Consider the following 14,310-nt stretch of genomic DNA (forward strand, 5'->3'; position numbering starts at 1 on the left):
TGGTACCCTGTGTGGCTGCCCTCTCTGAGATTTAGTCTCCAAGCCTCTGCACCCATCTCGCAGGTCTGAGGCAAATTCACTCTCCCGCTGGAGAGTTCTGAGTGTGGAACTCCCCTGATCAAGAACATTCGCTGACTCCCACTGAATAGACTCCCAAGTGCTCATGGTCTCATAGTAAAGTGCTCTACCTGATTTCAGTCTGCCGCCGGCATATTGTACACACTAGAATAAAGCTTGCCACTGGCCATGCTATCTGTAAATGCTATCTTTCATCTCGGAATACCTCCTTTCTCAATCTTTTTCATTTAGCAAAGCCTTATTCATTTCTATAAGTCAGGACTCTGATTGAACACACACACAATGCACACACACACACACCCCAACTCAAATGGGCTCCAGCAAAAAAAGGGAAAATTTTGTGACAAAGAATTCTAAAAGCATAGTGAGCTTCAGGCATGGCTAGATCAAGGACAAAAAAAAAAGTCAGTCTCTAGAATCCAATATATTGTGTTTTGAGGCTTGGAGGAAAGGGCTTCTAGCATGGGTACTTAAGTTTTTATGGATAAGTGTGTCTACCTGAATGTGGACATAAATGTGGGTATGATGAGATGTCTGAGCTGTTTTTTTTTTTTTAATTTTTAAAATATTTTTTTAAAAGATTTTATTTGACAAAGACAGAGAGATCACAAGTAGGTAGAGCAGCAGGCAGAGAGAGAGGGGGAAGCAGGCTCCCCGCTGAGCAGCAAGACGGATGCGGGGCTTGATCCCCGGACCCTGAGATCATGACCTGAGCCAAAGGCAGAGGCTTAACCCACTTGAGCCACCCAGGTGGCCACCCCCCCTTTTTTTGAGAGAGAGAGAGAGAGAGAGCAAGTGAGAGAGAGCTTGAACTGGGGGGAGGGGCAGAGGGAGAGGAACAAGCAGACTCCCCCCTGAGCAGGGAGCCCAATGTAGGGGCTTAACCCCAAGATCCTGGGATCATGACCTGAGCAGAAAGCAGTCACTTAACTGACTGAGTCACCCAGGCATCCCAGATGTCTGAGGATTTTTATGGGGCCTGTGAGAGGGGCCTGTATAGTTGATTGCCTTGTCTCTGTGGGTGTTACTGTTTTTTAAGATTTTTTTTTTTGACAGGCAGAGATAACAAGTAGGCAGAGGGAGAGTGGGAAGCAGACTCCCCGTTGAGCAGAGAGCCTGATGCGGGGCTCAATCCCAGGACTCTGGGATCATGACCTGAGCTGAAAGCAGAGGCTTTAACCCACTGAGCCACCCAGGCGCCTCTCTGTGGGTGTTTTTGTCTTTGTTTATGAGCACATATGGATGTCTGTTTGCAGGGGATTCACTGTAGTTTTGGTCCTGTGGAATCAGAGTGTCCTCCGGAGAGAAGATGGGTGACAGTTGTGGTGAGGGGCACTGGGATTTCCCTGGACCAACATGGGTTCTGTGAGCCAATCTATGAATCCACGAGGGATTCAAGGAAGCTGGGATTTGGGAAGGGTGTCAGAGAAGGGGACCAAGAAAGAAAGGAGGGATATTTGCTGCAGGTCCTCAGAATACCAGGCTCGGAGGGGTTGCTGACACCTGTGCTCCTTCCAGTACGTTGAAGTGGCAGGACGATTGTCTCCATTTCATAACAAGACACTGAGGCTCTGGGAGGCCCAAATCTCTACACGACACCTTGACCTCTCCTCCTGGACCCAGGGCTTATGAGTTTAGGTGTCCCAGTGGCGCCCATGTGGTGAACCACGGGAAATTCACACAGGTCGTCCTGATCTTCCCTCCAGCAGCTTCCCATCCTCCAGGTGATCCACAAGCTCTGGAGTTGACCTTGACTCCTCTCTCACCCATATGTGATCTGTCAGACCCTCCTGATGATGGTTCCACCTTCTAAGCATAGCCAGTCTCACCAGCCCCATGATCTCCACCCAATCAACTTCCGTCTTATCCCCGCTGCAGTCCCCAGCTCCCTGATCTATGGCTTCCACCCCCACACCTCACCTCACCCCCCCAACAGTCTATTTTTCCCAGAGCAGCTTGAGGACACTTCTTAACACTTAAGCCAGACAGTGTCCCTCCTTTGTTCTAAAATGGACACTCCTTACTCTCTACTCTACATTGGACGCGCATATTGTCTGTTCCACACTGGACACTCCTTGTTCTCTGTTCTCCACTGGGTGAACACATTCCCTGTCCTGCACTGGGTACTCCATGTTCCCTGATCCCTCCCTAGACACTCCCTATGTCTGTCTGTATTAACCTCCCAGCTTCCCTGACTACACTGAAGTCCACACTCTCATTCCACCATCTCTGTGTATGATGCTCTGGAAAATGCATCTCTCAGGTTTCCGATTCCCCATGGCTGCATTTGTGCCACAATTCCCATGATGCTTTCAGCCAGTGACTGAGCTCCTGGGAGACTCAGGGTCCCTCTGATGGTGACAATGGCTCTGACATCACCATGGTGTCCTTAGAAAGGCTGGCAGAGGACACTTTCACACAACCCTCACTACCCCCCACCCTCCTCGGGCAGAGCCAGCAGGTGCAGAGCTGGAGTCTGGACAAAAGGTGTTTTCAGAAGCCAGTAGCCTGCTGCTCACTGACCTCTTGTGACCCAGGAGACCCCAAGCTGTACAGTATAATCATACATGTGCAGGCAATATGTGACACAGTCCTTTCTGAGTCCCCAGGCTCAGACCCTGAAAACATGTGGTGAAGCCCCTGGAAGGCAAGAAGGATTTTATCTTTTAATTACTATTTCTATTTTTTTTTTTTTTTTACTTTTGAGCTGGTAGTTTTTGAGCAAAGCTCGCTCTTGGGCGCCGCCTAATGGACGATGGTGAAAGTGCAGTCTCCCAGGATGGGCATGCAGAACCACACCCACCCGCCCATGCTCCCCAACCCCTAGTCTTTGAAATCAGCCCACATTTTTAGGAACCCGACACGGGGCACTTAACCTGTGGGCACTGACTTCAGGGGCTGGCCTGGCTTCCTGTTCCCCGTGAAGGTGAGATCCAGAGGCTAAGAAGGGACCCTCTCCAGCCTTGCCTCCATTTTATCCAGCCAAGGCTTGGGACTGGAAATATTTCTAGGGGTGGGGGTCAGAGCAAGAGACATGGTGGGCGACAGGGGCAAACAGAGTGAAGGTGTGGGAGCAGCTCAGGAGCTCGGAAAGGTAAGGTCAGGGATTAGATCTGAGTGCTATAAACATCCCACGAGACAACCTCAGGGATGACTGGACGGGAGAACTAGACGGAGCTCCTCTGATTCCTGGACACCCATCTGCGCTCAGGATACCCGCCAGAGTGGGAGGAGTTTGTGCCCCCCGCCCCCCGAGTGGGTAAATAAACGCCCGGCTCCCTCCTGCCTCTGGCGGATCGAAATTGCTGGGTCAAGGGATCAAGGGATATGCCCATTAAAAGATGAATCGTGTAGTGACCGCTCCCAGCCGGCGGGTAGGTAGCGCAACGTTCAACGTTCCCAACTACTTGCTGCAAGCGATCGCAACCCAGCCTGGGAACTTGCCCTTGAGCACACGACTGGACACCCTCAGAGGCTAGTAGCCCAGCCTCTAGCTCCTGGAGTGGAACCCCTATAGGTGCGCACTCTAAGCCCCCCACCCCCAGTGGACCCAGGGACGGAAGAGGTGGGCAGCCTGCCCACGGAGTCACCTGCTCGCTGGCGCCCCCTGCAGGGCTCCTCTCTGTCACATCCCTACCCCTCAACTGCCTTCCTCCGGGATACCCACCTTCGAATCCTAGTCTCAGGATAGGATTCTGGAGGGGGGTACCCCACACCGAGACAAGGCAACACTGAGATTTCTTGGGAACAGATGGGAGGACCCGGATGTGGTGGTGGCTCTGAGCAGCGACAGCTAGTTTTGTCCATGGACACCATGAGCGTTTTATTGGTGGATACACACACAGGAAAGGGAGAAGGGAGCCCCCCCGACCGTGGATCCGAACTCCAGGCCTTCACTTTGGAAGGACGTAACTGCTGGCTCTTCTCTAACGAAGCGGGGAGGGAGACTGGGACCCCACGTGCCCTCACCCAGCCCTGCGTGGGAGGAAGGACTGGTGCCATCCCTGGGTCCATTATCGAGCCCAGCCGTCGGCTGTGGGCAGCCGGCGCAGTGGGGGCCCGGGCCGTAGGGGCTCTGCCAGGGGCCGGGACAGGAGCAAGGGATAGGGGAAAGTCTTGGGAAAGTCGCCGGGGCCCCCGGGGGCCGGCGACAGGCGTTCGGACTTGATGCTGACTGGGGGGGTCGGCGGGGAGGCGCCACGGGCGGGGAGACCCTCCTCGCTCAGGCTACGGCTCCCACTGCAGGGAGAGACAGAGAAAGAGAAGGAGGGCTGTGAGCTCGGCGAGGAAGGGAGGGAAGCCAGGGAGGTGGTATGGCTTGGGCAAAGGCTCAGCAGGAGAACCTTGGGAAAGGAGGGGGTGGCAATCCCTCTTGGGGTTTCCAAAATAGCCCCTCATCCCACCAAGAACAGAAGGCAGGGGCTGAGTGTAGAACCAGGAGTGGCCACCAGAGGTCAGCAGTGGCTAGGGCTTGGGAAGACTTGGAGGCACCACACAGCTAGGGAGGGGAGAGAGGAGGGACAGTTGGGGCACTTACCTGGGCTGGGGTGGGGCGGCTGGGGGCCCATCACCCCTCGAATGCTGCCAGGGGGCCAGGGTGGGGGGCTGCAGCAGGCCAGGGGGCGGAGGGGGGTCTCCCAGGCCATATTCTGGGGGGTAGGAGGAATAAACTGAGGCCTTCACCTCAGGGAGCCCCTTGCCCAAGCTTGACCCATCCCACCGGCCAGTTTTCAGTTCTGGTGGATGGGGAAATGCTGACCCCCACCCCCAGAAGGCAAGTGTATGGATGTATCCCAGGGCAGGGTACAATGGGGGGTGTGTACCTGGGGGACCTGCCGGGAGGAAGGGGAAACTCCCGAGTGGGGGTCCTGGAGCTGTGGCGGAGCATGGACTCTGTAGGCTACTGTAGAGGCCTCTCTGCGGGGAGACAGGGTCAAGTGGAAACTGAGGCCCACACCCACGCCATCCTGCCCTCCCCCATCAGCCCTGCCACACTTTCCCCTCACTCACTGAGGTGCTCAGTCCTCCTCGAGCCCCCGCCAGGCTTCCAGGCAGGTCCGGCCTCCGCCCGTCCGCTGATAAGTACAGGGGCGGTGGTGTCTTGCTGGCAAGGTGGCTCGGTGAGAAGAGAGGGTGTGCCAGACCTGAGGAGCAGGAAACCCCCCGAGAGAGGGCATGTGGCCACGTCATCGAATGAAGTCTGAGGTCCAGAGGTAATACACACAGACAAGCAGGGCCTGAACCAAGATCCCCCTTACAGGCCCCCCTGGGATTCCCGCCCCCTTTTGCCCCAGGGCCTATGACTCATGCTCACCTGGGGGCCCAGCTTTGGGGGCTGCTGGCCGGAAAGGGGATGGGCGGCTCTGGGCAGGAAGGGCCTCCCCAAGCCCACTGGGGTCGCAGCCTGGGGGAGGCAGGGCCCCATATACCATGTCCGGGCTGGGCATTGTAGGGGCTGCAGGCTGAGGGCAGAGAGGATGGGATTGGTTGGAAGAACATGGAGATAAGGACATCAAATCCAAGACAGAAAACCAGGGGCCAGCCTCTGCCTCCAGAAGCCCTTGCTACACTTCCTTCTGGCTCCTTCCACAAGATGAAAGGAACCTGTGTCTGGTGCTGTCACTCCTCAACAGCTAGGCCCAGAGCTGAGGCTTCTTGTTCAGCATGGTGTTGACATTGAGGGGGCTTCTCAGGGTGTTTGATGAATCAAAGAAATAAAGAAGGAAGGAAACGGCTGTCCACTGAACCCTTATTCATCTTTCAAAGCCCCAACTATAATGCCAACTCCTCCAGGAAGCCTTCCCATTCTACCTAGGCAGAGACCAGCTCCCTAACTCTAGGTCCCTGTCTCAGTCTCAGCCTTGACCATTTGGGCCTAGGAGGTGAGGGAGGGCCCCATCATCGTGGTGCGGGAAGTCACTTACATAGAGCCGGGGCCGGGGCAAGGCTGGGTCACCCCCGTCACCTGCCAACCTCCGCAGCTTCTCTCCTGGCCCCTCAGGCCCTTCATCTGGCTCCAGCTCTGGTCCATCAAGGCCCACACCCCTCCGCTTCAGTGTCTGTGGAGAGGGGAGAAAATACGGTGACCCTCCCCTCCCCCATCCTAGCCAGGGAACCTGGTTCTTTGGGAGAGGGAGGAGACCTACCCACCCACCTCTGTGGGCGGACCCATTGGAGTGCAGGCAAATCCCATTGACCAAAAACCCCGGTAAGTTATCATCTAGCAAATTCCAAATGTGTGTGAGAGAGGGACTGTCCTGCCCTGGGACCAGAGAGGCCCAGGTCACACAATGGGGGCTGGGATCCACCAGCCCTGCTGGTGCTGTCCTAACTCTCCTCCTGAATATGACCCTGGTGCCTCCATTCCGCGCATCCTGCGTGCGACAGGTGTTTCGTAAATGTTGGAGGACAACCTTCTAGGCTTTCCTGAGCTGCCTCTCCCTGGACCTGCACACTCCTGGACCCCCGCCTCTCCTTTGACCACTCCTCCCCACCCTCCTGAAACATTAGGGGGGCTCCACGCGCAGCCCTAGGCCTGCTGATCTTTCTGTCTGTGGCTTCTGCTTCCCATCTTGGGAAGAGATTCCCATTTCCAAAGGGAAGTGATCTCGCCCATCCTGGATGGCGGGTGTGGGGGATGAATCAGCTGGTGCCAGGCTACCTCTTTCTCCTGGGGACACAGCAGCTCAGACAAAAACACTCCCAGCCCTCAGTGAGGTCTCCCTTGCTTCGATGTGCCCTATATTCTGTTTCTGCCCTCGCCAAACAGGGGACAGGATTTAGTGAGATGAGCTGTGTGTGGGGCACGCCGTGGAGCCCTCGATGCCCAGTGGTGGGTGTTTTTATCTCTACAGTGGGGTCAGCTGCCCCTCGGAGGGACCCCACATTGCCTCAAACCTTTTACCAGCAGCAAAGCTAGATTGCAACACTGGTCTTTTGTGCCAACCCAGAGTCCCTAGGCTTGGAGCGAGCGCTGGGAGCTGGACATCAGGGCGCTGGGGAGGAGGGCCCCAGGGGTACCTCGAGGATGTCGGTGTTGGTGCGGCTCTCATGGGGCTCGCTGTATTCCGTGTACTTCAGGAGCACGCGGTCCATGTCCGTGCTGGCGTACTGGAAGAGGCGATTGGCGCTGTTGAAGATGATGAGGGCAATCTCACAGTCGCAGAGCACGCTCAGCTCATAGGCCTTCTTCATCAGCCCAAACTTCCGCTTCGTAAATGTCACCTGGAGCCGGGACCCACAGGCAGGGTGGGAGGAGACATGGATTGGGGGTGGCAAGGAGGAGAGGGAGGGGCCAACTGTTCCCCGACCATGCCTCAAGATTTGTCGGGTTTTGTGCATACTGTCCGTTCTGACTATACTGGTCCCCCACTTTCCACTTCTCAACCAGGCAAACTCCTATTGGTGCTTCAAAACCTAGCCTGAATATCCTCTCCTTTGGGAAGTTTTCCTGGGTCTCCAGGACAGAGCTTATGTTCCCTCTTTGGGCTTCCTCCGTTCTGTGCCTCCCTCTGGACCAGCCCTCTGAGTTGGGAGAATAAATGAATAAATGAGCATGAAAATGAGCAAATGTTATATCTCAAACTCCAGACACCACATCAAGGCTCCCCATTCCCTCGCAGTTCCCCCAAATGGACAGGCCTTTGCCCAGGCTCGGTCCAGTGCCAAGAACAACTCACCTGCCGATTCCTTTGGTCCAGAATGCGTGAGATCTGGATTTTTTTCCTCCCCATTGTGCCAGGCTGGGTGGAGAGACCTTGGCCTTGGGGAGAAGGAAAAGAGAACAGAGTGGGTGGGTGGGAAGTTAGACCAGGTACCCAGCCTCCCTTCTGTCTTCCACCTGCCCCTGCCAAGCACTGAGAAGGGAGATGACGGGGGATATCAAGGCAGTCTGGCAGTCCCACAGTCCCCACTCAACCAACCCCAGATGCAGTAGATGCTCAGTGAATTCCACATGAAAAGAAGGCTAACCTAGGGCAAAGGATCGGGATATAGATGCCCCACCCTTGGCCCTAAAGTGAAACAAGCTGGTAATTGTGGGACCTTGGGGGACTTTGACCTTCCTAAGCCCCTTGGTGTGTGCAATGGCATAACAGCGTCACGCACAGCCCAGTGTTGTTGGGAGATGAAATGAGCTAGCCCATGGGAAATATTCACATCCACCCAGCATACAGCAGGTGCCACATATGTGCTGCTATTATTAATACTGGCAACAGCCTAAAAGCCCTTGATGGGCCAGGTTGGATGGACATATGATGCCCATACCTGGTGGCGCTCAGGAAACATTGCTCACTGAATCACTAATCTCGAGCCACTGGAAAAAACAAAAAACAAAAACAAAAACAAAAACCCAGTCTGCACATCGGACACTGGGAAGCCATTCAATCCTGTAACAGCTCCCCAACAAGCAAGATCGAGGGCTGTGGTTCCAAGAAAACGTATTTAAAAATTGCATTGAGGGGCGCCTGGGTGGCTCAGTGGGTTAAGCCGCTGCCTTCGGCTCAGGTCATGATCTCAGAGTCCTGGGATCGAGCCCCGCATCGGGCTCTCTGCTCTCTAGGGGAGCCTGCTTCCTCCTCTCTCTCTGCCTGCTTGTGATCTCTCTGTCAAATAAATAAATAAAATCTTTAAAAAAAAAAAATTAATTAAAAAAAATAAATAAAAATTGCATTGAGAGTAGAAAAAAGACTAGAAGGAAATGAGCAAGATAAGTGGAAATTTATGGGTGAAGTTTCCCCCCTTTTAAAAAAAATTTAGATGCAATTCACACCACCTGAAATTCACCAGTTTAAAGTGTGCAATTCAGTAGTATGGAATGTGTTCACAACATTGCACAAACACCACCTCCAGCTAGCTCCTGAAAAGTTTCCATCGCCCCAAAAGGAGACCCCATGCATATTAGCAGCCACTCCCTATCCTCCCTCCCCAGCCCCTGGCAACCATGGATCCATGGTCTCTATGGATTGGTGCATGCTAGATGTTTCATAAATGAAATCGTACAATGTGTGACCTTTGGCCTTTTTTTTTTCTTCCCTTTTTGATTACCTGAATTTTCTAAATTTCCCCTCTCAGTGATTATAGATTACATTCATTTAAAAAGAATTGGGGGCACCTGGGTGGCTTAGTAGGTTAAGCCTCTGCCTTCGGCTCAGGTCATGATCTCAGGGTCCTGGGATCGAACCCTACAGGGCTTCTGCTCAGTGGGGAGCCTGCTTCCCCCTCTCTCTCTGCCTGCCTCTCTGCCTACTTGTGATCTCTCTCTCTGTTAAGTAAAGAAATAAAAAATCTTAAAAAAAAAAAAATAGAAAGAATTGAGGTCCTGGGTGGCTCAGTCAGTTAAGCATCGCCTTTGGTTCAGGTCATGATCCCAGAGTCCTGGAATCGAGTTCCACCTCAGGCTTACTGCTCAGCAGAAAGCCTGTTTCTCCTTCTGCCCCTCGCCCTACTCGTTCTCTCTCTCTCTCTCTCAAATAAATTAAATAAAATATTTTTAAAAAATTTAAAAGAATAACAGGGCGGATACCTGGGCGGCTCAGTCTGTTGAGCCTCTGAGTCTTTTTCTTTCCCCTCTCTTTTAAAGATTCCATTCATTTATTTGACACAGAGAGAGAAAGCCCAAGCAGGGTGAGCGGCTGGCAGAGGGAGAGGAAGAAGCAGGCCCTCCACAAAGCAGAGAGCTGGATGGGGGGCTCGATCCCAGGCCTCTGGGATCATGACCTGAGCGGAAGGCAGACAATTAACTGACTGAGCCACCCAGGCGCCCCAAGCACCTGACTCTTGATTTCGGCTTGGGTTCTGATCTCAGGGTCCTGGGATCAAGCCCTGTGGGGGGGACGGGGGCGGTAGGTGGGGGGCAGGTGGTTGCGCTTAGCAGGGAGTCTGCTTGAGGATTCTCTCTCCTTCTCCCTCTGCCCCTACCCCCACAATGGATAAATGAATCTTTAAAAAAAAATACATAAACAAGGGGCGCCTGGGTGGCTCAGTGGGTTAAAGCCTCTGCCTTCGGCTCAGGTCATGATCTCAGGGTCCTCGGATCGAGCCCCACATCGGGCTCTCTGCTCAGCAGGGAGCCTGCTTCCCTTCCTCTCTCTCTGCCTGCCTCTGCCTACTTGTGATCTCTGTCTGTCAAATAAATGAATAAAATCTTTAAAAAAAATACATAAACAAGAATAACAGGTTGGAGTAGGTCCCTAAAAGGACCTCAAGTGTAGAGCTCACACTGGGATTTGAGCCTGAGGTCGGCTAGAGAGAAATGCTGCACCCTTCTTACGAGGACCTCCCTAGAATGGTGCTAACGGGTGAGAAGGGAGAGCTCGTAGAGGGCAACATGTCCCCAAGACAGGCAACATGGTGGGCTCCAGGCCTTCCCCAGCTCTCCCCATGCTGGGCTTCTTGGAATGAAGGAGTCACATTGCCCGTTGTAGAGCACACCTCCCACCATACGGACAGCCTCCCCAAGACATCCAAGACCCCTTCCACCACATCTCCGACCACATGACCTCCTGGCACTTCTCATGTCACAGGTGACTGAGGCTTTAGGTGGGTGGCCTGCCCAGGGTCAGGCAGGCCTGCTGGCAGATCCCAGACAGCCTCTGACCCACGGGGCAATCCTCAGCAAGGCAGGCCTCTCCCTAGGCCTCAGTGTGCTGGTCTGGGTATGAAAGGGGTCGGGTATGAAATACAGAGCACCTGGAAATGAGCTCTTGGGAAGTGGAGGAAAATATAGGTCCAACTCCAGGAGCAACCATACCTGCTTCCCAGACTCCCTCCAGGGGTCTGGATGGGATTCCCCCTGCCCCTCACTGTCCCAGAGTCCCAGCGCCCAGGAGTGTTAGACACTGTCATATTTGGCTTGCTGTGTGATCCCAGGTGTGCCCTCTACTCTCTCTTGTCTGGGTCTCTGAGCAGTCACAACCAGGCAGAGCCAGGACCCACGGGAACCCCAGCCCTGGCCCCCCAGCTCCAGCTCAACTTGCTAAATTTAACTTCCCAGGCTAATTTTACTCCCTGGCCGGAATCGGGTGCGTTCCCACGGCTGGGACGTGTTGCCCCAGCCCTGACAGGTCCCTGGGGACAGAAGGGGGGCACTGGTCCGGAGGTCCTGGTGCCAAGGTGACTCCGGAAATGCCCCCGTGCCTGGGGTCCCATGGGAACATGGGACTCAGACATGAATCTCCGGGCCTAGCAGATCTGAATCTGGATCCTTCTCAGTCTGTCCCCAGTTTAGACAAGGACATCCTGGCCAGGGCAGGGTTCACATAATGAGGGAGATCCATGAGCCAAAGGCTGGGGCGGTGGGTCTCTTTGAACTGAGACCCAAGAGCCAAGACAGGAAGTGAGTTCCAGGTAGAAGGAGGGGCAGGTGCAAAGGCCCTGAGGAAGGGCGAGGCATGGTAATGAGGCTAGAGCAAGGTGGCCAGGGTAGAGGCCGCAGAGATCACTCTGGGTCCTCTGATCTGTGGGGAGGCCTATGCGTTTTGGTCTAAGTGACAGAGAGCTATGAGAGGGTTTTGAGCAAAAAGGGATAGGGTTTTGATTTATCATTTATGAGCTTAGCCACAGCTGCCATGGGGAGCAGGACTGCTGGGGGCCGGATAAGAGAAGACAGGAGACTTGAGGGGAGACCAGGGCTGTGTCCATTAGGGGAGAGACTATGGGTGATACCCCCTCTGTTCTAGGCCTACAGCATACACTTTAAGTCACTGTACTCCAAGGGTCTTTGGTTCCTCCTGAAGCCACCAGATCCTCTGCCATTTCTTGGGCCAGGCCTGACAGATGCAGATGGGCTCATGCAGGGGTTTGACTCTTCCGACCTTCAGTGACTTTGGAACCCCCAACCCTCACCCAAGAACCAAAGTCACCCCCAATTCTGGCCCTTGAGCGATCTACCCAACATACAGCTCTGATCATACCCCCTTCCTGCTCACACACACTTCATGGCTCTCCTCTGTCCTCAGGAGAAGTTTCTAGTCCCCAGCCTGGCATTTGAGGCCCTGCCCCAATCAGCCCCTGCCCATCTTAATCTACCTTCAGCAAAATGACTCTGCCTGGAATGCCTGGGTGGCTCAGTCGGTTAAGCGGCTGCCTTCGGCTCAGGTCATGATCCCAGCGTCCTGGGATCGAGTCCCACATCGGGCTCCTTGCTTGGCAGGGAGCCTGCTTCTCCCTCTGCCTCTGCCTACCACTCTGCCTGTGCTCGCTCACTCTCTCTCTCTAACAAATAAATAAATAAAATCTTTAAAAAAAAAAAAAAAGACTCTGCCTGGAAAGCCCTTTTTTTTTTTTTTTCACTTGGCCAACTCCTATTCACACTTCAAAACCCGGCTCAAAAAATTCATTCCTCTAGGAAACCTTCCCTGCCCTTACTCTGGACTCCTACAGCTCCCAAACTTCCCCTCCAGTTTTGACCCCATGGAGCCAGTGGTGTGTATATCCAGCTCTGTCTCCCTCAGACTGGAAGTCCCGCAGGCCCAGATTTAGTGAATGGAGCAGGTCAAGAGAGACTCTGAACTCCCCCCAGCTTCCCTCAACAACTTCCTCTCAGACTCCCCCAGCTGACTCCCTACCCAGAAATACATGGGCATGCAAATCCAGTCACTCAGCGTTGACCTGTCTCAGGCCCAGGTGTGAAGGGCCAGCCAAGGAATGCGGAGGCGAAGGCCCAGGGTGTGCATATATATTTGTACTCACATGCAAATCCCCACCGAGCCGCAGACAGACCCGGTGGCCTGTTCTCCAGATGTTGGCGTGATCGGAACTGCTGGGGGGAGGTGGCAGCACATGCTGAATGTGCCAGGCACGAGTGGGGAGGCCTCTTCTGTGCACACATCCCCCCTCCACCCTCAAGACAGCCAGCTCGGAGGCAGAGAGCTCGTGGCATCTGCCCAGCAAAACAGCAAAGGGATGGATCCATTGACCCAAGAAAGGAGCAACAAAGAAGGGCCAGGAGAAATCCAAGAGGGCATCTCAGAGGAGGAAGCATGTGGTTGGGCCTTGATGGACAGGTTGAATTGGGAAGAGGGTGGGCATTTGAAGCCAAGAGTCCGTCACCTGCCTACCCTTTTCTTTATACCCTCATTCTTAGCATGTAGGAAGTATCAACCATGTGCCAACCCCTGTGATAAGCTGATCACAGAAGAAGTAGAAAGTTTAAGTAGACCAATGACCATAGAAGAATAGAAAAGTGACTCAAGACCTACCATTAAAAGGACAGCAGGCCCACATGGTTTTATGGCTTTTATCAAACCTCAAAGGAGAGGGAAACGCAATGTTATTGAAACTAACTCAGACCATTGCAAGCAATGAGAATTGCCCAAGTCATTTTTATGAAAAATCCTATATGTCAGAATCCAACTAAGTCCAGAAAGAGATGTACGAACCATGAAAGGGGCAATGGGAATCAGGGATTTCAGGAAAGACCTCTCTGAAGAGGTGAGATTGGAACTGAGAGCTGAAGCACAAGAGAGACATCGAAGCAAAGGAAGAGCCAGTCATGCGAAGATGCCTGGGGTGAGGTGGGGGGGGGCCGGTAGGGGGGGGGGGTTGGGGGGGGGAAAGCCGGGGGGGAGTATGTTTCTGGCAGGGGGATCTCCAAGGGCAAAAGTCCGAAGCAATCAGAGTCTGGTATTTTATTTTTATTTTTTAAGATTTTATTTATTTATTTGTCAGAGAGAGAAAAGCACAAGCAGGAGGAGCAGCAGGCAGAGGGAGAGGGAGAAGCAGCTCTCCACTGAGTGAGAAGGCTGATAGAGGACTCCATCCCCAGACCCTGGGATCATGACCTGAGCCAAAGGCAGATGCTTAACTGATTAAGCCACCCAGGCATCCCAGGAGTTTAGTATTTTAAAGCATTTTTAAAAGACTTTTTAAATTTATGTATTTGACAGAGATCACAAGTAGGCAGAGAGGCAGGCAGAGAGGTGGGGTGGGGGAGCAGGCTCCCTGCTGAGCAGAGAGCCGATGCGGGGCTTGATCCCCGGACCCTGAGATCATGACCTGAGCCGAAGGCAGAGGCTTAACCCACTGAGCCACCCAGGTGCCCCTGGAGTTTGGTATTTTAAAAGAAATCACAGAAGACTGTATGGCTAGACAGCATGACAGTGGGAAGAAGGGAGAAGGATGAAGGATGCCGGTGGGGAAGATTGTGAGGGTCAGATCGCATAGGGCCACAGTGAAGACAGTGGGCTTTACTCGGAGGTCAACGAGGAGCCATGGGGAGTTTGGGGGCCAGGG

At 53.8% G+C, this 14,310-nt stretch overlaps 1 protein-coding gene across 1 annotated transcript; it reads right to left on the minus strand.

The window, feature by feature from the left end:
* Positions 1–3,931: 3,931 nt before the first annotated feature.
* On the minus strand, positions 3,932–13,548 carry LOC111144353 (myocyte enhancer factor 2B). The gene is made up of 9 exons (XM_022498613.1): positions 12,769–13,548; positions 7,758–7,840; positions 7,099–7,302; positions 6,003–6,137; positions 5,393–5,540; positions 5,089–5,222; positions 4,902–4,995; positions 4,616–4,727; positions 3,932–4,317 (listed from the first exon to the last, which is right to left on the minus strand). Exons 1-9 carry the CDS (start codon positions 13,058–13,060, stop codon positions 4,092–4,094), a joined length of 1,428 nt encoding a protein of 475 aa, XP_022354321.1. The 5' UTR covers positions 13,061–13,548; the 3' UTR covers positions 3,932–4,091.
* Between the last annotated feature and the right edge of the window lie 762 nt (positions 13,549–14,310).

This window comes from Enhydra lutris, unplaced genomic scaffold, assembly GCF_002288905.1.
Source record: "Enhydra lutris kenyoni isolate GAN:26980312 unplaced genomic scaffold, ASM228890v2 scaffoldscaffold10, whole genome shotgun sequence".
NCBI lineage: Eukaryota > Metazoa > Chordata > Mammalia > Carnivora > Mustelidae > Enhydra > Enhydra lutris.

Excerpts from the sequence above, each read along its gene's own strand:
- LOC111144353 (XM_022498613.1), bottom strand. The coding sequence starts at position 13,060 with ATGCTTCCTCCTCTGAGATGCCCTCTTGGATTTCTCCTGGCCCTTCTT. Across the intron at positions 7,841-12,768 it reads GGCTCGGTGGGGATTTGCAT|GCCAAGGTCTCTCCACCCAG; the intron begins GTGAGTACAAAT and ends CTTCTCCCCAAG. Across the intron at positions 6,138-7,098 it reads CCAACACCGACATCCTCGAG|ACACTGAAGCGGAGGGGTGT; the intron begins GTACCCCTGGGG and ends CCCTCTCCACAG.